At 39.7% G+C, this 27,132-nt stretch overlaps 3 protein-coding genes across 11 annotated transcripts in view; all 3 read right to left on the reverse strand.

Annotated features, from left to right (window-relative positions):
- The window catches only part of LOC112459665 (fat-like cadherin-related tumor suppressor homolog), a 328,575-nt gene that overhangs the window by 281,165 nt on the left and 20,278 nt on the right, over positions 1-27,132 (reverse strand). Inside the window, exon 1 of one of the 8 annotated variants that reach the window (XM_025023887.1) lies at positions 12,391-12,422. The exons of the other annotated variants lie outside the window; for them this stretch is intronic. The gene's annotated coding sequence lies outside the window, so the exon portion shown is untranslated. Of the gene's footprint in view, positions 1-12,390; positions 12,423-27,132 lie in introns of those variants that run through there. 8 annotated transcript variants of the gene reach the window in all.
- LOC112459668 lies at positions 1,301-4,700 on the reverse strand. 2 transcript variants are annotated; one of them, XM_025023896.1, is made up of 2 exons: positions 4,146-4,700; positions 1,301-2,339 (listed from the first exon to the last, which is right to left on the reverse strand). In XM_025023896.1, the coding sequence occupies exon 2, from the start codon at positions 2,235-2,237 to the stop codon at positions 1,338-1,340; it is 900 nt and encodes a 299-aa protein (XP_024879664.1). In that variant the 5' UTR covers positions 2,238-2,339; positions 4,146-4,700; the 3' UTR covers positions 1,301-1,337. Both variants share the same exon structure in this region, with proteins under 2 accessions (XP_024879664.1, XP_024879665.1).
- On the reverse strand, positions 4,712-6,207 carry LOC112459676 (the record flags this gene model as incomplete). Its single annotated transcript, XM_025023911.1, has 2 exons — positions 6,007-6,207; positions 4,712-5,310 (listed from the first exon to the last, which is right to left on the reverse strand). Coding segments are annotated over exons 1-2 (729 nt in total), but the record flags the coding sequence as incomplete, so codon positions are not given.

Consider the following 27,132-nt stretch of genomic DNA (forward strand, 5'->3'; position numbering starts at 1 on the left):
ATTTATGTGCTTTCAAAATATGTAGAATAAAAGTTTTGTGCTTATTTTCTTCAGCCGACAAACCTTCTTGAAAGTGAGCACCCCATACGTACAAGAGTAAAGTACTAGTTAAAATATAGATAGCGAATTGGTTTTAGTCTTAAAATGTTCCTTAATTTATGTGGTTTCAAAATATGTAAAATAAAAGTTTTGTGCTTATCACCTTCAGCCGACAAACCTTCCTGAAAGTGAGCACCCCATACGTACATACAAGAGTAAAGTACCAGTGCACCGGTGAAAATCTCATTGTGCATATTTTGAAAGCACATAAATTAAGGAACATTTTAAGACTAAAATCAATTCGCTATCTGTATTTTAACTGGTACTTTACTCTTGTACGTATGGGGTACTCACTTTCAAGGAGGTTTGTCGGCTGAAGGGGATAAACACAAAACTTTTATTCTACATAATTTAAAAGCACATAAATTAAGGAACATTTTAAGACTGAAACCAATTTGCTATCTGTATTTTAACTGGTACTTTACTCTTGTACGTATGGGTTCCTCACTTTCAAGCAGGTTTGTCGGCTAAAGGGGGTAAGCACAAAACTTTTATTCTACATATTTTAAAAGCAAATAAATTAAGGAACATTTTAAGACCAAAACCAATTTGCTATCTACATTTTAACTGGTACTTTACTCTTGTACGTATGGGATGCTCACGTTCGAGTCGGTGAAAGGGGATAAGCACGAAAATTTCATTGTGCATATTTCGAGAACACATTAATCGAGAAACATTTTAAAACAAAAATTATTTCGTTTTCTGTATTTTAAATAATACTTTACTCTTATATTAGTAGTATATAGATCTTTTTTTACATATATCTTTTAAACTATTTAATGATTAAACGAACTTACCTGTAAGTGAAGTTCTATCATAATTGTATGAAGCGCCTCTTCCGAAAGATAATACGTAGTAGTCCCTACTCTATGCCGAGGCGCCACAGTCTTTACAGCTAAAACAAAACGTTTTTCCCCCTCCTAGGGGACTTCTCTCGTGTTCGCGCCCATTGCGTCATTTTTTTTTTTTCAAAGTTCAGCCGTAGCCCTAAAAGTTACGGGATCCGAAATTGTCGGATATGGGTATAGGGAGGGACCCATCTTTCGGAAGAGGCGCTTCATACAATTATGATAGAACTTCACTTACAGGTAAGTTCGTTTAATCATTAAATTGTATTTCGCGCCTCTTCCTCAAGATAATACGTAGATGTTGAAAGTTGGCTACGGTTGTGAAATTATAAAATATATATGTTTGTCACAGATAATAAGGAATATCAAACAGTTTTATTTAACTTTTTCTTACTTATCTAATATCGCTTGCCCAAATACTCTTAAGTCCTGAACGATGGGTCTATCATAGAATTTTGTGAAAGTGGCTGATCTTTCTGTCCAACCCGCTGATTTTCTTATTACATCAATGTTAATACCTTTGCGTTTCGCCGCGGACGTAGACGCATGTCTAGTACTATGCGCTGAGAAAATATCTGTGTCTATGCCACTTTCCTGTAAAACATCTTTTACCCATCGGCTAAGCGTCTGGGTTGATGCTTTCTTAAACGGTTTTTTAAATGAAATAAATAAACTCGTTATATCTTTTCTAAGCTCTTTTGTCCTTTTGAGATAACATTGTAGCGTATTAACTGGGCAAATGTTCAAATTTTCCTTGTAACAAGGCAAAGTTAACACCGGTTGATATTTTCCGGGTTTAGAGGTTTTTATTCTCTCCGGAATCTTAATTTCTATCAAGTTCTCTTTGGTAACTATATTTCTTACATCAATTGATGACAAAGTTTGAATTCTTTGCCCAGTTACTAACGCTAATAACGATACTAATTTTTTACTTAACTTATCTAAGGCTAAGTCCTCGTTTCGTAAGTCTCTGAAATAATCAAGAACTAAACTTGGATCCCACGTAGAATCATATTTAGGCTTCGGAGGTCTTAATTTTGACAATCCTTTGAAAAACCGTTTAATAACCTCATTTTGTCCTACTTCTGAGCCCAAGATAAGAGAAATAGCAGATCGCATGCCGTTAAGGGATCCGTAAGATGCCCCGTTGTCAAATTCTATAGTTAAAAACTTAACGATGTCTGCTACTTCAGCATCGTAAAAGGATAAACTCTTATCTTTACAAAATATCCACCATTTTTTCAATGCGCAGTTATATTGCTTAAAGGTAGATTCGCTTAAGGAAGCCATAGTAATTGTTATGGATTCCTTTGGAACGCCTCTTAACAGGAAGGCTTCCCTGATAACTTCCCGGCCACCAGGGTAAGAGACTTCCAAAGCGGATGTGGCTCCCTATCGGGTGAAAGTAAGGTATTACTATCGGCCTTAAATGTCAAAACCTCCGATTCCAGCATTGAAAGGAACAAGGGAAACCACGGCTGTGCTGGCCATTGTGGTACCACAACTATACCTTTTGCTCCTTCCGATCTAATTTTCTGTAAGACTCTAGTAACCAGTATAAATGGTGGAAAAGCATAAAAGAAGGATTTATTCCAGTTTATAGTAAAAGCATCGATCGCTATTGAACCTGGATCCCTTGTCCAGGATACATAATCTTTACATTTTGCGTTAATTCTAGTAGCAAACAAGTCTATGTCCGGATAACCAAATTTACTAGTGATTTTCCGAAAAGCTACATCCGACAATTCGAATTCCGTTTCTTTATCCAATCTTCTGGATTCAAAATCTGCTTCAGTGTTATTCTTTGAAGCAATATATGATGCGAAAATGAACAATTCACGTTCTTCACACCATTTCCAAATGGTCTTCGCAAGATCACTGAGTTTTTTGAATCTTATACTACCCATACGATTTATATAAGAAATCGCTGTAGTGTTGTCGATTCTTAACAGAATATTGCAATTTTGAAGATCTTTGGCGAAACATTTGAGTCCAAAGAAGGCTGATAAAAGCTCTAAGTAATTAATGTGGTGTAGCCTTTCGGATTCACTCCAGAAACCATGAGCTCTATTGTTGTTGCACGAAACTCCCCAACCCGTGAGGGAAGCGTCTGAAAAGATAACCAAACTGAATTCACGACTAGAAATTGACGAGACTCTGTGTAAAATATTTGATTCCCACCAAGAGAAATCATCTTGTAAAGTTTGACTCAATTGCATATTCACATCATAATTGCCATTTGACTTTAAAAGAGCTAAGTATTTTTCCCTTTCGAGATTTTTGATATGTGCCCAACTGTATTGGATGGCTGGACAACACGATACCAAGGATCCTATCAACTGAGCAAAATCTCTAATTTTGCATTTTTTCAATTTTTTAAAAATGTTGATCTGATCGCGAACCTTGTATCTTTTTTCTAGTGGCAATTCTAACGTCATTTTTTGTGAATTTAAAATAAAACCAAGAAATTTACGGGCTTGTGCTGGAATTTTACGACTCTTATTTTCGTTAATAATAAAACCTAGACTTTTTAACACATTTAGAGATTCCTTTATGTTCTTTAAACAATCCGAATACGTGTTTCCAAACAGTAACAGATCATCCAGATAAACAACCGACAAAAATCCTAAGTTTCTCAGAAAAGCTACTACTGGCTTCATGATTTTCGTAAAAATATATGGAGCCGTGTTGAGGCCAAAGGGTAAGCAATTCATAGAGATTGCCATCAAACAAAAATCTTAAATATTTTTTATAATTTTTGTCAATTGGGATCATATAATACGCATCTTTAAGATCCAATTTACCCATAAAACAATTGCGACTTATTAATTTACAAGCTACTTTATAATCCTCCATTTTAAAATGGTCTATTTCAATAAATTCATTTAATTTTTTAAGATTAAGAATCAATCTACTTGAACCATCTGGCTTTGGAATTAAAAAGATACCCGATACAAATTGCCCTTTCTGTGGATGGCACCTACTAATAACTCCTTTGGAAATTAACTGATCTATGTGTTCCTTAACCTGAATTTTTTCTTTTAGTGACCATGAAGGTTCTGTAGGGATTGTATTTTGAAATACTAATTCTGCAAAGGGAATTTTATAACCTTTTATCCAATCTAAAACTCTGGAATCGGAAGTTAAGTCTTTCCACTTATTCAGGTAATTTTTTAACCTGCCAGCTGATCTACTTACATCCCTTAAAGCTAAGCTTTTTTCTGTTGCGCTGGGGTTTGTGATTGGGGATTGTGGTCTCCCGTGTTCTGAGTTCCCCAGTTCTTCTTGTTGGACTGATTTTGATTGTAAAATTTGTTCCGGAACCCGCCCGACGTCCTGGGCTTGAAAGGCTGACGACGAGGCGGAGTCTTGAAGTTTTTTGGCTTCTTAGAGATTTTAGGTTTTGCTTTCAGGTCCTTTCCCGATCGTTCGATTGTCTTTGCCGCCTTAAGACGCTCATCCAATTTTTGGCCAAAAAGCCATTCATCAGCTGTTGATGATTCCAATACTTCCTTCTGTGAGCTATTAATCGTAGCAAGAATTAGACTTCTGCGAGTCAGGGTTTCATCTCTCTGCAGATCTGCCAACAACCGTGCTGCTTCACTGAGCTTTTTAACTAAGGCAATTTGCGCTGGTGGCAATATCGAAGTTCCTTTATCCGCCTTGCTATTGTTGATAACATCAACTATGGAGCTACCCATCAAGGCGAGACAAGCAGTAATTTTCTTTTGTTTATCGACGATTCGATCATCTCGTTTTCTTGATGGTTCCGCTATAGAAACTTTAACCTCTTCATTTAGTTTAGGAGGATCAATCAAGACGCAATTTTTTGGTGGTGCATGTTCCTTGATTAGCTTTTCTCTTTCCTCCTTTGGAAGACCTTTCTTCAAAATGTCTTCCAGCCGAACAGCGATACTTTTAGGAATAGCTGGGGCCAGCACTCTGTCTTCTGCAACTCGTTTGCCGATTACATCCAAAATTTCCTCATCCAGGTCTTCAATAATGAGTTCATTCTCTTGCCCAGAAGCCTCAGTTTTTTGGGCATTTAAAGAAGATGAATCTCCTCCTGGTTTTACTGTCGGTTGATGTTCAATAGAAGCCTCTGCCGGTGCTGTGGAAGTACCAACGGGCGGATCATGAGAATGATTCGAGGTCGATGCGACCTCGCCGCCCAACGCAACTTCTATTGTATCCACAGTGAGCCCCTCGTCAATCGAGGGCGATCGTTGATCATCATCCGACGGGATAAATGGAGAATCGGGTGGAGTTCGTGAAGGGCTTTGTGACAGATTTCTCCTGTCTCTGCCACTGGATGATTTCTGCCGTTTATGATCACCATCCTCTAATCTCGAATCACGGTCTCCTAATAAATCACATTTCTTTTAGGACCGTTTTATATATGTGTACAACACACATTCACATAAATATATATATATATATATATATAAATATATATATATAAATATATGTATATACATGTATATATGTATATACATATTAAACACATACATGCATTACTTGGAGATCCCGTCTCAAGTAAGACCGCTTGTCTTAAAGCGTATACACTGAGGTTCATTACGTCATTCATCATAAAATGAAATCGCCACTAACTTAGAGTCTGCGGCCTGTCAATAGGTTAGGGCCTATGACACGATAGTGTGTATCTAATATGTATTTAACGGTTTATACACCGCGGTACATTGTGCCTCTCGTCCTGAGACAAAGCTCGCCATTAGGTTAGCGCCTGTGGCTCGTCAATAGGTTAGAGCCTATGACGTGACGAGTGTGTAGCCAATACGTGTATTATCTATACGTCAGGAGACTCAGTCTCCGCAAACGATAAAATCGTTTGCCTTGCGGCGTACACGAGGCATTCGTCGTATGCTAAAACTTGCCACCAGGTTAGAGCCTGTGACTCGTTCATAGGTTAGAGCCTATGACGCGACAAATGTGTACCAAGAGATATGCATAAAAACATTATCGTCCGACCACTCCTTACGAGGCGGAATAGAAAAGATGACGGCAATCGAGTTTTCGATTAACCTGATTTATTACTTACGTGCCCGTCTCTTCCGTATTCGATCCTCAAGCTTTTTAAGATCTCTCGACAGGCGTTTCATCTTTTTAGTTATCCTATTTTCCTTAGATTCATCGTCCGAATCTGATCTCCTGTATTTTCTTTTTCCCATTTTACTAATGGCGATGTGACTATCTCGGCACAAGAATAAAGAATGACGCAATGGGCGCGAACACGAGAGAAGTCCCCTAGGAGGGGGAAAAACGTTTTGTTTTAGCTGTAAAGACTGTGGCGCCTCGGCATAGAGTAGGGACTACTACGTATTATCTTGAGGAAGAGGCGCGAAATACAATTACAGATAGACTAATTTCGTTTGAGGCATTTGAAAGCACATAAAAAGCACATAATTCTAGCATATTAAGTTTTTTATTTTATATGTAATTTAATTGAGTGGGGGTGCTAGCTTCCGTTAAGCCAGCACCCTCATTTTCAATTGCGATTTCCTGCAAAACCGCTCGAGCACAAAAATAGTGAATAGAGCACATAATTCGCACATAAAGAGCACTTAATTTCTGTATATGTGTTATTCCGGTTTTGTGTGGGAGGGGGGTGCTAACTTAACAGACATCCAAAATCGAAACTGCCTTGCTGATAAACAGTAAATAGTATGAAAATTGATAGAAATTAGTTTTACTGATTAATTTTTTGATTCAGTTCCGAGTTAGTTAAATTTCCGATAGATAATTAATTCTTTTTATTCACTGTGTGATCTTTTGTGTAACTTATTGTTAGATCGCTATAACCTATATCAAACAATGAGATAAAAGATACATTAAATAAATAACAAAATATATTTTAAAAAATTTTAGTCATTTAAAAGCGTAAGCATAAGTGTAGCAAACGTAAACAATTTCAATTTTGCAATTTTTTTCTTTGGTGCACGTGAACGTGTGTATGCAGTATGTTCTTCTACCGTGTGAAACACAGTACCACGTGGTAGACCATGTTATAACGCGTATCAGAAAATGAGATAAAAGATACATTGAGTAAGATAAAAAATACATTCTGGAAGATCTTAAACCCATTGTACAATAACTGTAAGAGTATGCGGTAAGACGTAAGCAGTAAAAGTTGACCAACTACAATCGATTATTCTTGGATTGTAAAAGTCTTAATAGTCAATAGTTTACTGCTTACACGTCTTACATCTACTCTTACAATTATTGTAGAATGGAACTAGTCATTTAGAAATTAGAAACTAAGCGTAAGTCTGGCAAATGTGAGCAATCTAAATTGTGTAATTTTTTGGTTCTTTCTTTTGTGCTCGTGGATGTGTGTGCCACGTGGTAGTAGAAGAACACAGAGCTCCCGATATTTCAGGTTTAAAAAACCTGATGAATAAAAAAACATTTTTCTACATTAACAAAATTAAAAAATAACTGTTATTTTCTTTAAAATAATTTATTATTTAATAATGATATTCAACACACACATGCAGACTGTACTTAGCAATGCAAATGAAACCAAGATAAACTTATTGTTAGATTATACATATAATCTTAATGCTATAATTATAAATATATATGATATTATAATGCATTTTAGCATATGCTAAAAAAGAAAGGATTATTAGTCTTCATATTTTTTGTCTTCTTTTAGAGAGACAATATGACAACCCACAATAAATCTTCATATTGGGAGAGTTGTAGTCGATCCTGTCGGCAGAGTATCCGTAGGAGAAGAGGATAGTGTTGACTTCATCTATCAATTTGTGAAGAAAAGATTTGTTGTCGGGGACCACTGGAGTCTTAGCATATTCCATACTGCCCCTGACATAATTGGGCCCCCAAATTTCAAAATTACGGACAACCAATTTGGGTGGCCCAATTATGTCAGAGGCAGTATGGTACCTCAGATTGTACCCCCGAAATCAAGATTATTTTCTCCACCGTTGTCGCATCCGTGTAATTTTGAAATCAAAATGCTCAAACTAGTATTTAAGGACAGTTCACAGGTCTCTTACACAAAGCTAGATGCTGTGATGCTCATCGGTACATCAGAATTGATCCTATCTAGAAATCCTAACAAGAGTTTAACTAATCTGTTCAAAGAAATTAACTGCATGTACTCTCCATACCATGACGATGTTCATAATTTAACCCTTAAATGCCACACCTCTCAAGAATCTCGTAAATGACACATGGGGTCTAAAAGACCCCAGCATGAAAAATGTCTCCTAACCGTTTTATTTTTTTTTTTCATAATTTGAATTTTTTGGGCAATGGTGTCATTTCTTTGTTTGAAATAATTGTTCAGCGAAATACTAGAAAAACTACATTAATAACATCGTTAGTAAATTCTTGATATTTTTTTATGTTTCTTTCGTTTAGAAATAGATCTCCCGTGATACTTTTTCTAGTTGCAGTTTCTAAACAGCTTTCCGTAAAGTTCGTTGTAAAAATTTATTTTTATACTGTTCTGAAATAAACTCATGAAAGCTACTATAAATATTGGCAGAATTTGTCCTCTTTAATTTCTCCATAAAATAAAAAATATGTACACTTTTAGAATAAAATAGCTCGAAGTATTCGAACCTTCCCACTCTATCATATTTCTGCTTCCACGCGAAATGAGATGACACATGGGTTTACAACTTTCCACGCGTGGAAAGTTCACGCATGTACTTTGCAAGGCGCACTATGTGTCCAGTTGTTGGAAAAGATTTTTACAAAGATTTTTACCAAGAAAGCCGCAAAAAATATCAAAATTTGGAAAAGGCCTTATTCTGAATAATTACCTACAATTTATTTCCATTTTCCTAAAAAACGTTCAAATCAATTTCCTAGGCAAATAGCATTTGCCTAGTCAAAACTTTTTTCGCTAAAATAACCATTTGCCTACGACACATTATATATATATATATATATATATATATATATCTATATATATATATATATATAATATACACGCAGACGCACGCGCACGCGCACGCACGCATATATATATGAAATACAATATATAATAAATCATATATATTTTTCTTGTAAAAAAACTTATTGGCGCTGCTTTTTTACTCTCGCTGCATACTTCCCTAAATTATGTTTTGCTTTCTTATTCAATCAAATATTTTATGCTTTATTAAATTCAATCAAAATTTTAGTACTTTATTAAATTTCAAGGTCTAGCAACGCCAAGTTTTTTTACAAAAAAAATTTATTTATTTTATTTTAATTAAATATTTTTATTTTGTACTGTTCATCCGCCAACAGGGAACGTGAGCTGGGATTAGACGGAAAGAAAAAAAAATATATATATGTATACGTATATTCTCTTTGCAATTGGCGCAATTTAAAGATTTCACATCTTTTTTGAAATATTATATATACTATAAGTATTATTATTAGCGATAAAGGGATTTTGTATCGTGCGTGTTGCCTTATAACACGAATGATAGAGATATCCGGATTTCATACAAAGAATATTTATATCCTCGGACACACAACGTTACATAAATACATATTATGCATGACTACGTAACGCATAGATAGCATATACTCATGCTAGTGATATTGCTCCTGGTCGATATATAGGTTTCCGATGCTATTGTGCTGCGTGATATCCAGTCAGCCGAGGCACCTGGATTGCGCATCGATATCTACATAGCTAATAAAAGGTAGTAGAACATATGTGTGTGGACCTATAAGATCGGCACCGATGACAAAGGCAATAAAAAACGAGGCACGCTAATTGCATCGCTTGGCCTACTTCGATGCAGATGACATGTTCCACATACGTATTTTCTAAATTATAGCCTGCAAAATCGACCGTACAGAAGAACGATAAAAATAAAAGAGAAATCTCTCACGGGTTCATCCTCGCTTCGCTCCTCTTGTCGTGCGAGTTAACGACAAACACGATAGTTCATTAGCCGAATCGAGATAATAATTATATTGTGCCGCACCTCTCTCACTCTCTCCCCCCTCCCTCCCTTTCTTTCATCTAAATTTTAATTGACCCTATGAATAAATGCATTAATAACGCCGATCTTGTCCACGCGCACATTGACTGCTAAAAGAGCATACAGTCGCAATATCTGAACCAGAGAGTTGGTCTACGTCAGAATGCACTAAAGAGATGTCGTTATGACAAGACAAATGGTCTATATGCGATTATATTAAGTCGCTGCATAAGTTCTGTTAGCGAGCGCATGTTACGGTGAACACAGTTCTTAAAAAAAGCTTTAGCTTCGAAATCAAACTACATTTCATTACTAGCATTACCTACTTATAACAATCCCCCCCATCTGTATTCTTCTTGGATGGTTTTTTTTTCAAGATACAAATTTCCAGCAGAGATTTACAAAGGATCAGTGACAAACGTGAAAGAATCTTGCTAATTACATTGTACAAATACTTTTTGCTGCACCTATTGCACTATGATCGAAATAAAGTATAAACTGGACTGATTTTCTATTGCATTCCACCTAACACATGACGCTTTATTAATTCCTTTACACGTATCTCGCTAACATTTTATAAATATCAGCAGAACTGTATATTACACTGAGAACGAGGCGTTATTCGTATATTCGTGAAACAAGTCGTGAAAGTTTTAAGAGCATAGCGGGGTAGCGATAGAAAGATCAATCATTATAACAATTACATACACTGGCGACTCACTTATGAACGCATAACGTAATTGATGTTACTCATTGAGCGAACTGTACGGTCAATGGCATTAAAGAGGAAAAAAATGATAACCCGAGCCCAACGTGCAATGCAGTGTTGTTTAAGCGTTATTATTATGTTTAGGCTAGAAATACCTTTACGGCGCACGCGGTTCTCCACACTAAAGCGCCAGCACGTACACGACATTCCTGGAATAGCAGTTCCCTCGATAGTGCCGTTTATATTCCGTGAGTCCACAAGTTAAAAAAACTCATGTAATTGGCGAAAACGATAGGATCTCATTAACCCGCAAATAACTCAACGAAAGGTATAACACGTATTTTATCACCGTTATCTGCAGGAATCGATTATTTCGCAATAATATTTTTCAATCTATGCATTAGGCACGCGCGCGCGTAGGCTGCTACCAAAAGAAACATCGAGTAAAAATGCAGGAAAGCTAAGTTAATGACACGACAATTCGTGACGATAAAGAACAAAGAAGTTTTCATTAAAACTTCTTTGCTCTTTATTGTCACGAATTGTCGTGTCATTAACTTATTAGCTTTCCTTTTTTACTCGATGTTCCTCTTGATAAAATTACGATATGCTTTTTGTGCCAAGTTTAGTAACAAGCATGTTCAAATGCACGCGCGCCTGTGAGCTAATGTGACTAAGAATCTGTAGTTGAATTTACGGCAAATTACGGGTCTAGTAGAGCTTTGCCTTACATCGGCGGTTTAAGGACCGGGATTTCATTCTGTTCACGTACGCGTCAATCTTACGACGTGTAAGAAGCAGTCGCGCCGGTTGTTGCCGACGCGCCGCACAGCCTTAATCCATTCCAAAACGTCGGATACCCGGACGTTTTCCGCGAATACTTAGTCACCGGCGTATCGACGGGCGAGAGACTGCCACGCGGAATCGTAAATGAGAATGCAGTCGATGTAAGAAGCGTAACAGACGTTTTCGTGGTCCATCGAATCGCAAGAATTTGTCAGTACCGCCATTTTTTGCGGTATTCCTCAAACAACAGTTCGCAGGTCGCTCATGCCATACAAGAACTAACTAAATAATTAACTTCAAAAAGTGAAGACACATGTCAAGTATATCAAACGATGTAAACGCTAATTTCACAATGTTTTTAAAATAGAGACGTTATAAATAATTAGGAAATAAATAAAGAATCGATGTCGTGTTACCTACATATACCGATGTCTATCTATACATATCAAATTTTCCTCATAAAATTTCATTATCTTGGCGCAAAAAAATGATAATACTGGTAGACAAGTTTTGGACGTAAAGCGTGAGGGACAAGGTTAGCTGAAGGCTGCGTACATTCATGAATTACAATTACAAATCATGCACTTGCATAAAATGTAGATTAGAGCGCATTAACATATTTTGCCGTTAACGAGAAATACGCCGTGATCGCAGAATACGTTTAACTTCGAAATTACACGAGCCTGCTTTGCCTTGACGGGACACGTCAAAGTCGCACAATAACGGTGCCTCCGGAAATACATTACAAGCGACATTGTAAAAGTTTCGGCGAATTGATGTGATCGCACAGCACAATCAACAGCCTCAATTACAAATACGTTGTAAAACGCGCAGTGCAACGATTTACTGTCACGAGAGTACTTTATTAGCTCATATCTCAATTATTACGACAATGAATGCTCGTCACTCCACGTACTGCTGGTACCACGAGATCGTGATGTGTCTTACATAAGATATTACTATATAATATTACCTGCACATTGTTCGTTCTCTACAGTAGCGCGATAATGACCGGACATTCGGATAATTTCAATGAGTCTTCTGTTAGTCTCACCTGCAACAGAGAAGTAACACGTCGATTATAACACATAACACACATGGCGCCAAGCGAACGCGTGGTCGTTTAACGCATGCTACACACGCAAACGCCATCACGAATGCCTCATTACACTTTCCGGTCTGCCGATCGCGTAACATCGGTCAAAGTAGAATTTTATTTGTCGTTCGTTTCCGATAAGTCGAGCAAAACGTACGAGGTGAGGATAAAACATAACGTGTTATATTTACCTTGTCACGCTGGTAAAAAGAGATTGATGAAACGAGTGAATCCGAGAAAACCCAAGGAAGTAGAAAAAGAGAGAAAAATAAATTAAAGGTTGATATTGAAGAATGAAAGAAGCTCGAATTAGCGTTTTACAGAGACAACAATATTAAGATATTAAAGATATCGTTAATTGTCTCTGTAAAATGCTAATTCGAGTGTCTTTCACAAAGAAGCTTAAGCTATTTGAAAGTTTTATATCGCGTCAGTAAAATTTAACGTCATATCTTCTTACAACAATAGTAGTTAGTAGTTTAATTGCAAGATAAAAAACACTTAAAAATGTTTTGAATGTTTTGTTACATAAGAGAAGCCGAGAGAGAAGCATTAAATGCCGAGATGTGCACTTGATAAATATAGCGGAAAATGCAATAAAGCACCGTTTAATATGACCAAAAAAAGTGGTGTAACTCAAGCTTAAGTCGATGTGCAAGGTAAACATAATTGCTCATGAGCCCCGCCATCTCGTGATAATCTGCCTGATGGTGATAAGGGATGGTGATGCAGCGTTGTGACGGTAAAACGGTTTTAACGATAATTCAAAGCACGAGTTAAAGCAACGTGCGCAACGCGATAATTCCCCGGGTCTGGCATGCTTTTTATACATATTAGAACACAAGGTTTCACCAATCTTCCACCCATGGGAAGTCGCGGGTATCGGGAAAGATTAAGCAAAGCAGCTTATCTCATAATACACATAGGAACAAGACGCAATAGAGTAATGGAGAAACGAAGAGTAACAAAGAGAGAGAGAGAAAGAGAAAGAGAGAGAGAGAGAGAGAGAGAAAGAGAGAAAAAGAGAAAGACAATATGAACAGTGGAAGACTCGGCAAACGGGCCTAGATAACAAAGTGCATTAATTTCTGAAGAAGAAATGAGGTAACGTCTCGCCGCGAAATTATTTAATGCCACGTCTACGCGTTTCTCTTACGAAATATCACGCGCTGGAGCAGCCACGAAGTAACTTCCAAGAGAAACATTGTCGGCGACGATCGATATCTCACGTCGCTCTCATAATTATTGCCGAAACCGTCTTCTAGCGTCACATATATGTCTTTTCATGCGGTCACATTCAGTCATGTAGCAGAATCCATGCATGTTTCTCCATCCACTATTAAGGTAAAAATGTCCAATACCGGGACACAAGACTAGATAAATGTACCAATGCCTAGACACTTATCTATATCTGAATACCTTTAAAAAAATATAAATTTATGGAAATAAACGTTTGAATACTATAACTAAAGTTTCAAACTACAAGAAACAATATTTTTATCTTCGATTTTAATTCGCGTTATACTTATAAACAATAAAGGTGTCCAGATATAGGTACATGTCCGATTATTAGTATGTTTACCTTAAATCGATTTTATCTCGGCATTAAATTATTTCGCTACAATACATTTGTTAATTTTTCCATTGTTCGTTTATTGTAGCGACAAAAATGAAACGACGGTCGCGCAAATCGCGGTTGGAAAATTGTTCGGCGCAAGGTGGAAGAAACCAATCGATGTCGAGAATTCTGATACGGCCTACACGGAGCAACGCCTGCCAGATTAATGATCCAGTCGCGATTACGACCGGCCCACTACTCACGGCCGCATTAGAGTCTCCCTTTCTCGAGGGAGATCGAGATTAAAGCTTATTACGCTGCGTGCGAAATTGATTTCGCGTACTCCCTTGTTCTACGATCGATCGAACGCTCGTGTAGTTATAGTAGTTAAATATCGCTGCATTTGCATGTCTTTCGCATTACGTTGCGCAAAAAATTATATTTCGTTAAAACATCGATCGTCACGATCGTTATGTGAATTATGTAAAAAAAATGTTGAATGAAAGTGCGATTGCTACGCACATCGCAAATCGCGATGAGAGACAAAGATACGTGGGACGAATAAGTGCACGATGCAACTACGTTACATCACGCGCTTTTACACGACTGTCACGTATTGAAAATCACGCGGTGATGTCAATTTTCATCTATAGGGAGCGCCGACTGTATCCTGTTAAAAGTCAGTAGGTCGATTGGCAATAACCGACGATGATTAGTTCACGCGTCGTTCACAATCCGACCTACCGAAAACTCACGTACGAGCAATCAGTCAACGAGAAAATACGCGCGCACATATACACATGCATAAAGTAACGTAATCTATCCTTTGTACTCAACGTATATAAAATTACTTTCGTATAAAATTAATTGTCATTGTTATTTCGCACAAGAATCGAAATCTTTCCGATAGAGTGGCGTAATTCGATGACACAGGTAATATCGTGAAAACTCATTCCTTAAATGACACGCACTTTTCTCCTTGTCTCCTTGTCTGATTGCTTTTCCTACAGTCTCGCTACCAGAAAAGGAAGCGAAGGAAGTTCCGACGTAGATCATGTTGTATCATCAAATTATGTCATCCCTCACCCTATCTTTCCTGGAAATAGAAAACTCATCTTCGGGATGAGCGACGCTCGTCGTTTTTCCGCAGGCTAACACTGACGTAGCAACTCCGTTCCTCTGTGTTCCTCGTCGTGAATCAACAAAACCGTAGCGACTGCGCTTGATGGCCGAAGCCAAGCTGCGCCTGACAGTCCTCGTGACGGCAGGTTTCGCGTTTCCTCTTCTGTCTATTTACACTATAAACGTCGATTGCTCATGGCATACACAATCTATATCGGACGGCCTGCTCCGTTGAAAATAAAGATATATATCGAGTAGAAATGTGTCTGCGTCGGCTGCGACTCTGTCACTGACACGTATTACGTTCCTTCGTGCTCCTTCAGATAACAGTTGAATAAACCGATCGGTATTACGCGCGACGTTAATATCAGTAACAATACGGGATTCTTCAAGTCCCTCGACTCGTTTATACATTCAAATCGCGTACGTGACTGTTTAAAAAAAAAAAAGGAAAAGTAGGTCGAAAAGATGAGAATTTCTCGATATCAGTATGGAAGGCAAATGTTGAAATTTATTCGCACTAAATCACTCGATGAATGGACGATCACGTCTCGCTGTGATCGGAAGATGCGATTATTCCTGTTCTCTCGCTTGTCAGTAACATGCCCTTTTCGGGGCAGAAGCTTACAGCCGGTTTCGAAACTCTTGGGAAACTTTTAAGTGCGGGAAATAGAAGTGACCTGAGCGGTAAATGCAGAAGCGTCATTTTATGCGAAGTAAATGATACTATCCGCAACGGTAATGCGCAATTATTTCCTTCTGTGTAAGTCCGTGTGTTTCGGTCCTAACGACCGAAGGAAAGATGATCTCCCGACAAATCGCTTCTCCCCGGAACTCCCACGTTCCTCTATCCTAAATTCCCATCGAAACTTGTATCAAATCGGCATATATAGAGAAATGCACGACAGCAATAAATATACAGTATTTTCTCCGGGCATGTTATTTACAATACTAATAAATAATGTAACGTTCTAAATTCTAAAGAATCAATCTATGTTCCTTATCGCTTTGCAAAGTGTTAATCATACTCGTATTAACTCAATCTTTTTCGTTAGTTTAAGCATTAACAAAATCAACTACTTATTCAAAACGAAATGCGAGAACACAAGAACGCCTTTTCGCTTGAGGAGCGACAAACGTCGCGCAGTAACCGCGACTGAATGGCGTACTGGCGGGTCTTGAATATAAATAGGACAGCCTCGCATCCACCGTGACGATTCGGGCAACGAACTGAATGCTTCAGATCGCGAGCGTGCAGTGCGTAACATCGCATGCGCGCGCGCGCGTGAATGAAACAGTCGGCAACGCGAGTAGGCACGCGCGAAACGCATACGCGCCGAGATATAGTCGGACGCGACGCGCAATGTCAAGGGAAATCGACGTGCGGGCGAGCATACGGTGCGACATAGCCGCACGCGTCGTTTCATCCTGCTGCTGGTCGGCCGCTGGCCTGACCGGCCGAATGCACTTCGCTGTAAATGGCGTGTAAAGTGCTCGAACGCGCATGACAATAATGTCACACGCGGGTAGGCAAGTATGATTAGATTTTGGCGGTAACGCACGCGAGATCGGCCGCCCCGCGATTCAGTTCCATCTCCCGCGCCAGACTGCATGGGTTCTCTCGCGCTTTATCTTGGAATCGTTGCATCGATACAACGTTGGAAGGACGAATTCTCGCGGCGCAAAATACGTTTCGTGTATAAGTGTCTCGAAATGATATATAGACTATTTTCGTAATCACTGCCAATTTTCAACTTTTGCTCTGCTCCGATAGCGAAAAATATATATTACACTTCGATAAGTATCGCTCTATGAATAATGAGCCACTTTCATGTTCTCATATGTCTTTCTCAGTGTGTATCCACCGCAAATCCGGACTACCGTAGAAAACCGGTTGCCACTACCTTCTTAATTGTTCGACTTCATAGTCAACGGAGAACGCAGTCGCGCGATTATTCGATTAGCATAGCCCGCGCGCGTAAGTATCTGGAGCACTTCGTGTGCCGTTTGCTGAAACGTAAAGTTACTAGAACGGCTGGAATTCGCTTCAAAAGCAGGTTCGCAACTCCCGCGACCCAACCAGGCCAAAGTTCATTGCCGTCGCCTCTCCTTTTCACCTCCTACGATTTCTACCTCTTGCCGCCGCGCCGATCTATCGGCGGTGATCGATCGGTCATACGATTAAGGCCAAGCGATTACCTCGATCTTCGTGGTTCTAGGTGGTTAGGTGACGAGGGCAGGTACTGCATAATTAATGAACGGTCAGAGAAATATTCGAACAACTGCAATCGTACACTCGCGCCGTCAAGACCCCGCAATCTCGTTAAAGCCGATTGAAATCAAGAGTTAAACAGGCCAAACTTTATTTATAGCCTTCTTTTTCTACATATTGGAACGCAAAAGTCGAACGCGTGCTAAACTAATTATGTTCAATCATTAAGTTATACGATTATGTATAGACGATTACATATACAAGAGGAAAGTTAATTACACATACAGATTATTAAATACAAAAATAAAACTTTTTGTCCTGGCTACAATTAATGTAATAAAAGGCAATATAAAACATATCTATATCACCTGAAGAATGCAATTATCTGCTACATTTACTATCTCATACAATTATAGAAAATATTGACACAATTAATGGCATTGATCATCATATAGAATCAACCGATTTAAAATCTTATTTTAAAAGTTAATAAATTTTTTCCTAGGTTTTCCGTAAAGAAAAATAAAGTTCTCGAATAAATAAAATAATTCTAGTAATAAGAGAAAATATAATTAACCTGCCTTATGAAAGCAATCAATTATTAATTAAATTAAAACTGTGAATCCCTTCCGCTGTTAGTTCCTTCCTGTTGGTTGTCTCTTACAGCCGTTTTAATGATTAAAAAAATTACAAGAAATGCAATATGATTTAATCTCTAACTATTTCTATCATAATTCTGGGGCCTGATTTAATTGGCATTGCCATAATGTAGGATAAACACGTATTGCACGTATTGTGCGTATTGTGGGTATTGTGCGTATTTGTGTGCATATGTATATGTATATTATAGTAGTGTGTATAATTGTACATATATACAATAGTGTCAGCCTCCGGCTCTCCGTTTCGTGTAAAACAAATCCAATTGCCACGTCAGCGCTATTTATTCCAGTCGCAATTTCGTAATAGCTTAACGTAATCGATTATCACGTACGAGACTCGCAGTATTAATTATAATTCCGCGATTAATCACGCTCAATTGCGTGACATCATTAATTTCGCATATACCACAATCGTCGCCGCGTCTAGTCGCCTCGTCGCGTTTCTCTCTGTTTCCTCGCGTGCGAGAAAAATGCACGCACAGATGAAATTCGATCCTCCCCCAAAACCGGGTCCACCGGGTCGCATTAAACCTCATAGAGCTCGTTAATCCGCAGCGATGCGCTCGTGCTCGCGCGACAAAGAGACGTACATAGGAGAAGCTACGTGCAGAATCCGTCGTGTAATAAGGTTTTATGATTTCAGAGCGGCGGCAAATGCAGCCTCCGTTGCTGCCGCCGCTGTTGCCGCACTCACGGTGCGAGAGTCCGGAAGACGAATGCAGCAATGGCACAGTAGCGAACGTGCGCGTGCACCATCGCGTGTGTAATCCTTTTTGTCTTCATGCGTGCCGTCTATATACGTCTCTATGTATATGTGCGGTCTCTACGTGCGCGCGCGATTTTACGACAGTTTTATCTAGGCAATTAAAGTTCTGCGAATGAGCCGCTCGCGCACGTCAGTGTCGCGCGCTCAACAATAAATAAATCAATGGGGCGCGTGCATTTCTTCGCTCCGTCGAGCATGACGGCCTGATCCCGGACGGTCGCCAGAGTGAAGCTACGTTCGACGGAGCGAATAGCCGACGGAATCACAAATTCACAAAGAACGTGTGATTTTGCAAATTTTTAGAATCCTCCTATATCGACGGCTATACATATAATGCGCGTCGTGACGAGATAATAAGAAACGATAACTTTAAACGTATTATAAATCAACGATTATTGTCAATTCTCGCGGCTCGTTTGGCACGTTAGAACCTGTAGTTTAAAAAGCAAGTCATATAACGAAAAGTCATATACGGTTCTTTTGTCTATTATTTCTTTGGATAAGTTATTCCCCGTGTCATTTACGGTTACTACACCGGCACGATTTCCGCGGTCGTGAACTCACGAATGTTGCACGGGGAGCTGCAAAATAAAAATGTGTATGCAATATAAGGGCCTATCGATATTCTAATACACTTCGCACATAGCTCACTATCGTAAAACATATATAGGCGTCGACGTGATTACAAGTTCCGGGATTTCTATTTCAATCCTACCCTTTCGCGGCGCGGAGATATCGCTGGAATGCCGTATTAGTCTAGCCCTCGCAACACTGCACCGCGAATGCGAAGGTACGGCACGATATCGTCAGAATTACTGGCAACAGCATAGGCAGCCCGTACGCGCATTCGCGTATATACATCCAGTATAAGCCACATTACAAGGAACTGAAGAGCAACCCGACCTCATGCCATTCCACGCGAGCATGTAAAGCGCCTTTGTTCGCGCAATTGCGAGCGCGATATTAAAGGATGCTTTAGGAAATGAAACAACGTACCTCTTATTGTCCGGGATAATAAGTATGACAGAACTAATCTCGCGTTTTCATCTCCAGTCGAGGGAAAAGATAAAATTGTCTAACGATGATCGCGAGGTACTTTGGTTCCGCGATTAATTTTCATACTCTCCGAAGTACCTGTCAATGCTCGCGGCATATAAGACATTTTGCGGCCAGTGTTCGCCTCCTTTAATCTTCAGACTCGCGCAAATCGAATAACTCTCCTTTTGCACGAATAGCGAAGCATGATTCTCACTGCAAAGATCTCGCATGTTAGATGTGGGGCAGGGTGGTGGAAGGAGTGGAAGGCGCAATGGTGACACGAGAGGGCTAAAGTGACATATGGGGCAACTGATCCGTGACGAGATAGAATTACAATCTCAAGGGTAAGCCCAAGGTTCATGCCTAGTTAAAGCGGCACCGCTCGTGTACGCTCGAGAGTCCGCGCGTTACATGCGACTTGATTAAGTGATGCGAGTCTCTCTGTCGAAGGGCTCTCTCCGCCTGTATCACGCGCCAGACTGGTACAACCATGCAGTTTGATTTAGACGCGCGAATCGAGACGTAGAGGTCGTAAATATCGGAAACAATGGGCGGCATTCTGATAGAACGTCTAGTGCGAATAGTTGCTATTCGACTCTCGGTATTCCGTATTTGTATAAACAAGTAAGATTCAAAACGTAAGCGTCAAGCAGCAACCGATGGCGGGAGAGACTGGACACGGTTGCTTTAATCATTAATATTACTAAAATGATTCCGTGCGTATGGGAGCGTATAATCGTCAGTTACAGCAACAGTGGAATCGATGGCTACACATGTAGTCCGATGAAATCCGCCGGCAATAAATTTCCCGTGTATTGATGCAGGGAGGCGGTGCATTTGCATATTATCTGCCAGAATGCTCCTTCCTGATTTAACATGTAATTTCGAATTCCACCCGAGAGTCGCTTCCTGCTGCAACGACAATGAATAATTTGTGTTTGGACAAAGTTGCAGCGATAGCGACGCGATGTAAATGCGCGGTGATCGTCGGACTGTAATTACGACGCACGGACGAGTTCGGAGCGCTTCGGCGTGCGCCTTCGTCGTTGCCACACCTTTTTGCAACGTTAACGAATGCCAAGTGTAACAACGACAAAGAACAAAGCAACCGGTTTTGTTGGGCGGAATCGCCGGAAGGTCTTACAGCAGCAGCAGCAGCAGCAGCAGCAGCGGCGGCAGCAGCAGCAGCAGCATCGCAATCCTTTCGGACACGAGGTCGAGAATACGAGAGAACGACGGTACAGCCACAGCCAGCCAACGTACGTCTAAACCGAATAACATGGTTGCCGAGAGCGTCATGTGACCCTACGAAGGGGAAGGTCAGAGAACCCCCCGGAGATCCGTTCACGTCGGACTCTATTATATCGGTAGCTTCCCACCTGCCCCTTCCTCCCCCGGGCACCGAACGGGCATGCACACGGTTACACGGGGGTTGGGCACGAAGAAGAATACCAGAATGCTGCATCTACTGACACCACATACCTAATACACGACGCGGGTCACGCCGCGTGTCGTACCCAGCTATCTAGCTAGCTAGCTAGCTTTCTAGCTAGCTATCTACCTACCTACACCTACCTACCAACGTACCGAGCAGATACCGAGAGGGGAAGGTGGTAGAGATGGTTACGGCGGCTGCGCGGGCGAGAGCGCACGTTCCACCTGCTCGCATAAACCACGGGATATCCACTTTGCTCGGGCATACGGCTAGATACGCTCGCATAATGGGCGCGTATACGTGTGTAAGCCCGGACTCTCCGTACCTGACGCCACACCGTGGATGCAGAACGGATCGCATGCCGGCCACGTAATGGCGATTTACGTTCCCTCTTTAAGTCGCTCGGCTTGCCTCTAAGCGCCCGCTGACACCGCGATCTCGCGTTTCAGCGACCGTACCGTGCCGTTACGGCGCGGCGTTACATATCGAACGAATCGCGATAATCGACCAAGGCGTGACCGAGGGTTGAGAATCCCGCCACGGTTTCGCTCTCTGCTCTCGCAGACTCGCGTTGGCCAAGAGGAGAAAGAACGGATTCTGATGCGAAAAGCTGCAGATATCCCCATCAGATACCCTGATTCGTACCCGTAAACGATCGCGTAAACGAAGACTCACACCACTGACCCGAGGTAATGTATGGTTAAATCGCTCTAATCGCATCATCCCATGTAAATTTTGAGTAACACGACGCATTACCGACAAACAAGCGGCTATCAATCTGTTCGTCGCCTATTCGGCCGCTGCGGGAAGCGGAGCTCCCTTCCATATACGGAACACAGTTTGCAGCAAACCGATGCCGCGATGTATGTATGTAGGGACCACCGAGCATTGTTAGTGCCGACCGATCGACACCACCGGCGGCAGCGGCGCGGCGTTTCCATGGGAATTCGCAGCGAATTCGGCCGTTATGCGAATTCACGCGGTCTTCTCTTGTTTAATTAACACCGCTATCAAAGCGCAACAATTCCGTATCTTTCACGCGACCGAACACACATGCAGAAGCAGAAACCGGTTAGATAATTGGTACGATAATTGGTCGTCGTTTTACGAGTCCCGAGGATTATTCGAGTTTCGCGAGAGTAACGAGGATTTCAACAAAGATATCACCTACAGTTAGATTTACAAGAGTTATAGATCTCCTATCTCTAATTGTACGCGATAGATACAATCAATTTCTATGTCTATGTTTTAAAGGGGTAGTTTATTAAACAAAGACATCAAGCGGGGTTAAAATATGATATAGGTATTAAACGTAAATAGTTTCATTTTGTTTGCGAATTTTACTTACGGGATAAATTTGTTGCGTTTGTATCGCTTAAATTAATAAATCCTTTTGAACTGCGCGATGTAGGAATAGCAAAATTAATATTACTTATAAATATCAAAGGCAACAGAATTTCGTGTCATCAACGATGCAGATACAGCATAATTATATCAAACATCGCGTGATTAATTATCGTAAGTCGAGATGTTTGCACCTGTGGTGACTCGATAATTCCTTGGATCGATAAGCATTACTGGTAACTAACTAATCCTAGCGATATTCAATGACCATGCCATAGCGCAAAGGGATCCGCACTGAAGGAGTCACACATTGTGTGATTTTGTAACATTATGATTTCTCATATATTCTTACAAACAAACCGCTCTAAGAATTGTATTTCAGAAAGATAGAAAACACATTCTTGTTTCCATTGAACAGTTGGTTAAACAAAGTATACTTCTCTCATTCATATCGTAATCGTCATGCAGCAGTCGAAAAAATCGGTCGCCGTATCTTCTCGCTTTTATACGATCCCAAGATAAATATTTCAAGAGACTGTTACAGTACATTCTTCCTTTGAGCTCCAGCGAAGTAGCGCGTGCAGCTTTCGCAATTTGAGATAGCCCGAGCTTTCTTGAATTTCTGTGGAGATGAAACAAGCACCTCGTAGGAATGAAAGTCTGTCTACTATGGCACGAGCGTGACAATACATCCTCCCGAGTAAGAGCAGGTAGACAAAGACAGTCGACCGAAACTTACTTTGCTCTTTTTTTTTCACATTTGTCACAGTTAGATATCTACTATATATTTTTCACTGTTGTAATTTTCAAGAGAAATTGATTATCCAAATGTATTTAAAAATCAAATAAGAAATTTTCTATTAAAAAACTGTAATGTAATCAATATTAAGATATCAATTGGAAAACCGAATTGCATAAATACAATCATCACTTCACACCTTACCTTTGCAATCTTACAACAAAATGGGCTCGGCCTGGTACTTCGCAATTCTTCATATCATTCTTCAAATATTTGAAGAACAGTGCACGATTATAATTAAAAAATCGTGTGTGTGTGTGTGTGTGTGTGTGTGTGTGTGTGTGCGCGCGTGTATTTGAAATCTCTACAAAATTACCCAAGTAGGAAAGACCGGGGCTAAACCGACACTATTTTTTTTCAAAGGTAATTTTTAATATTTAATTAAAATTTTTGGCAAATTCAATGGTATATATTTAAAGAGTGTTTCTTCAGATACAAAATTGATTCAGGAAGTTTTGCTGTACGTCGCTTTGTTTTGCCGCCAGGAAAGGAAAAGTGACGCGAAGACAAATTTTCAAATTGAAAAATGCCGGGGTAAACTCGACACTTTGCCTGATCGACACAATTTGATCTGGAACTTATTTTTTATTGTCTGAAACTAAATATACATTTGTTTATCGTGTATTTAGAAAGTACAAAAATTTGGAATTAAGTAAAACAATCATTGGAAATAATGAGAACAAAAATTGTTAAACATTCAATTATTTTCATCTAAACTCATGTCTGAAAAACAATTTATGCAAGTAAATTCGCGATTACACGTGCGCACACATTTGTCATGGACCATATGCTGCATTACAAGCATCGTTTATTATTGGAAACTAATAAAACAGCGTGTCGACTTAGCCCCTGTCGACTTAGCCCCGAACGTCGTTTTTTACTTTTGTTACTCCAAAAATATAAAAATTTTGAAAATATGCAAAAATTATTATCGGATTCGTATAAAGCATCGAATTTCCCATCAAAATTACTTACCGGTAGATTCGCAAGAGTAAAGCTCGATGAAAGAGTAGACATTTTCGAGAGATCAGAAAAACTACTTTTTACTATCAAAAACGCTTATGTCGTGTTAAAAATTACACTATGACTCAGAATGTTACCAAATTCCGTTGATAATACTGGCACATAAAGACGCATTTACAGTAGGAAAGGCAAGTTTCTACGATAGATTTAAATTGGCAAAAAGCCTAGTGTCAAGTTAGCCCCGTTGTCGGCTTAGCCCCGGTCTCCCCTAATATAGATTGATAAATTAGGTTACATACCATATATAATAATTCCTTCAGTGCGTATTTCTTCGCATCCTATGCATAATCATTAAATACCTAAAGTTAATTCATTACTAGCTATGTTTATCATAAAATTAGTGAGAATAAAACACTTAATACTGGTTTATTCATAAGAGAAAATTCAGATTACAAAAAGTTAAACATTAAGAATGGAATTAAGAGTGCATAAAGATGAAACTAGACGAAGGGGAAAGCACGAACGGAAAAAGAGGAAGGAAAGAAAGCGACGAGGCAGCTGTTACGGTCCCATTGTTAGCCCGTCCGGCGCTCCGCAATTATTTACCGGCACGTAGAGACTGGCGAGAAACATCACGCGAGAACAGAAACGCCCGACGACTTATGGCGCTTCGAGACACGAGACAGTCACCGATCGTGCCTCGTGCGAATACGCGCCGCTTTTGCAATGCAAAATCTACGTCTAGCGCGTAATACGCCTCATTCGTCACAAGCAGCAGTGTGGCGCCGTTCGCCACGGCATTACTAAATCTCCGCCACGTAAGCGCGGCAGCTTTCTTCCAGATAAGGAATTAGCAACGAGGAAGCGTCAGAGCGAAAATTTTACTCTGACACGAACAGGAAGTATGTACGAGGAGGATATCGATAAGGATACTAATGATTCAAACTCAGCGAAAATACTATTATAATATACGAAACTGCTTTATCATGTGAAATCGACATTGTGCAAATAATATGCGTTAATTGAAGAATATAGTCTTTTAAATTAATATATAATGTCTAAATGTAGGTCAAAAACTCTCTAATTTCCGGTTATATTCTTCGTTCGTCTCTAGCATGAAATTATTAATGACAACGTATATCATCCAATCAAACTTTTCATTACTTAAATATAATTATAGATTATACGCGTAATTCGGTATATATTCATAAAAAATGAGGCGTATTTTAAGTCGCGGCAGAGTCAATGAACCTTTGACATAAATCGACATTATTGTACAGTGCTATACAAATCAAAGTCAATCTTTACGCCCAGGGTTTTTCGTTGTTAAGGGAGAGTATCACAGAAAACGTTGGTGATTACTATCTCTGTTTCCTGCTCTCAGAAACGAGCGAAAGTACGCGATGCTTCTTTTACGAGAAGCGACCTCGTTGTCTCTTTCCTCCATTTTCTTATTCGAGAGATAGAAAATACGTGAGCCTTAATGAGTAGTAGTTCAAGCAGACATTAAATCGGCGTCCAATTCATGATCCTTCCGCGCAGTGCTGCGAGAGTTATTTGAACGTCATGCATTAGATCAATTTGCAATGAATATAGTTTTTGATCCAACCTTTTAAAAAAAATTTTTTTTTAACCGTTATCTTGCGCGAGTTTTTATCGTAATGCCCGTTCTAGACTGGAGGATAAGCCGACTCTCGGCTCATCCGCCTTCTATAGTGTACGTGACATAAACTATACATAAACTATAGATTTTTACCCGTCTACACCACTCACTCGGATGAGCCGAGAGTCGGCTCATCCGCCAGTCTAGAACGGGCATAAGTAACGTAATTTTATTACTAATCCCCATTATTTTGTTTAAAAGCTGAATTGCATACACGTATACGTCTTATGTGCGTGACGCGACATTCACTGGATAATTGTATTATTGACGATAGACTGATATCGCGATATCGTAAATTCGCGCAAGATGTCCTTCCACATCTCTCGGTTTGCCGCGTCAACTAGCAACTACTAGGCGAAACTACCCACGCGTAATTTCTTGATGAAGTGGTCGTTTGCGGAGCGACTTTAGACCATGAAATTATATTTGCGAAGACTTCGACGAAGTGCCTACAAGAGTCCTCGAGGATATGTATATCTTATAGAGGGTTGTAGAGTAAATGGCTACGCTCGGACTGTGTTATTACGTGTGAAAGCAAATCCGTCCGTAACGGCTGGGACTTGGCCGGAGTTACGAGCCGAGAGTTAAATAGAGTGACAACTTTGACGCTCGTTGACGATCGAGATGTACCGTATTGGAATCTACTGAGAAACCGTTCTACTCGCAACTGATTTCGCGGAATATTAAACTATATAAAAGAGAATACCGATTGCTCACACACTGAACGTAACACGATTAGAAAAATCGTCGATGAAAAAAAAATCGATTTGTCTAATGCGTGAATAAAATAAACTAAATGTAATTATCCCTTACGCAATCGTTTAATTAAAGTCATATTGCTAGTTACTAATGTTTGTGCTAATTGAGTCACGATGAAGCCTGGATTAATGGAATGCAGTATCAAGCGATATGCACTGGTTCGATTTCATTCAAGTGCTAGATCAGACAAATACCCAAATAACGAGCCATGATAGAAAGACTATACACATTCACAGACGCAGAATCGGTGAACCTGCATAGTGCCTACATGTGGAGAGAGATATTCTGTTACAATAGGGTT

The sequence above is a fragment of the Temnothorax curvispinosus genome, unplaced genomic scaffold (genome assembly GCF_003070985.1).
Source record: "Temnothorax curvispinosus isolate PA1 unplaced genomic scaffold, ASM307098v1 QBEX01010053.1, whole genome shotgun sequence".
Taxonomy (NCBI): domain Eukaryota; kingdom Metazoa; phylum Arthropoda; class Insecta; order Hymenoptera; family Formicidae; genus Temnothorax; species Temnothorax curvispinosus.

What these genes read in the sequence shown, in the direction of transcription:
- LOC112459668 (XM_025023896.1), bottom strand. Translation starts at nt 2,237, where the DNA reads ATGGCTTCCTTAAGCGAATCTACCTTTAAGCAATATAACTGCGCATTG.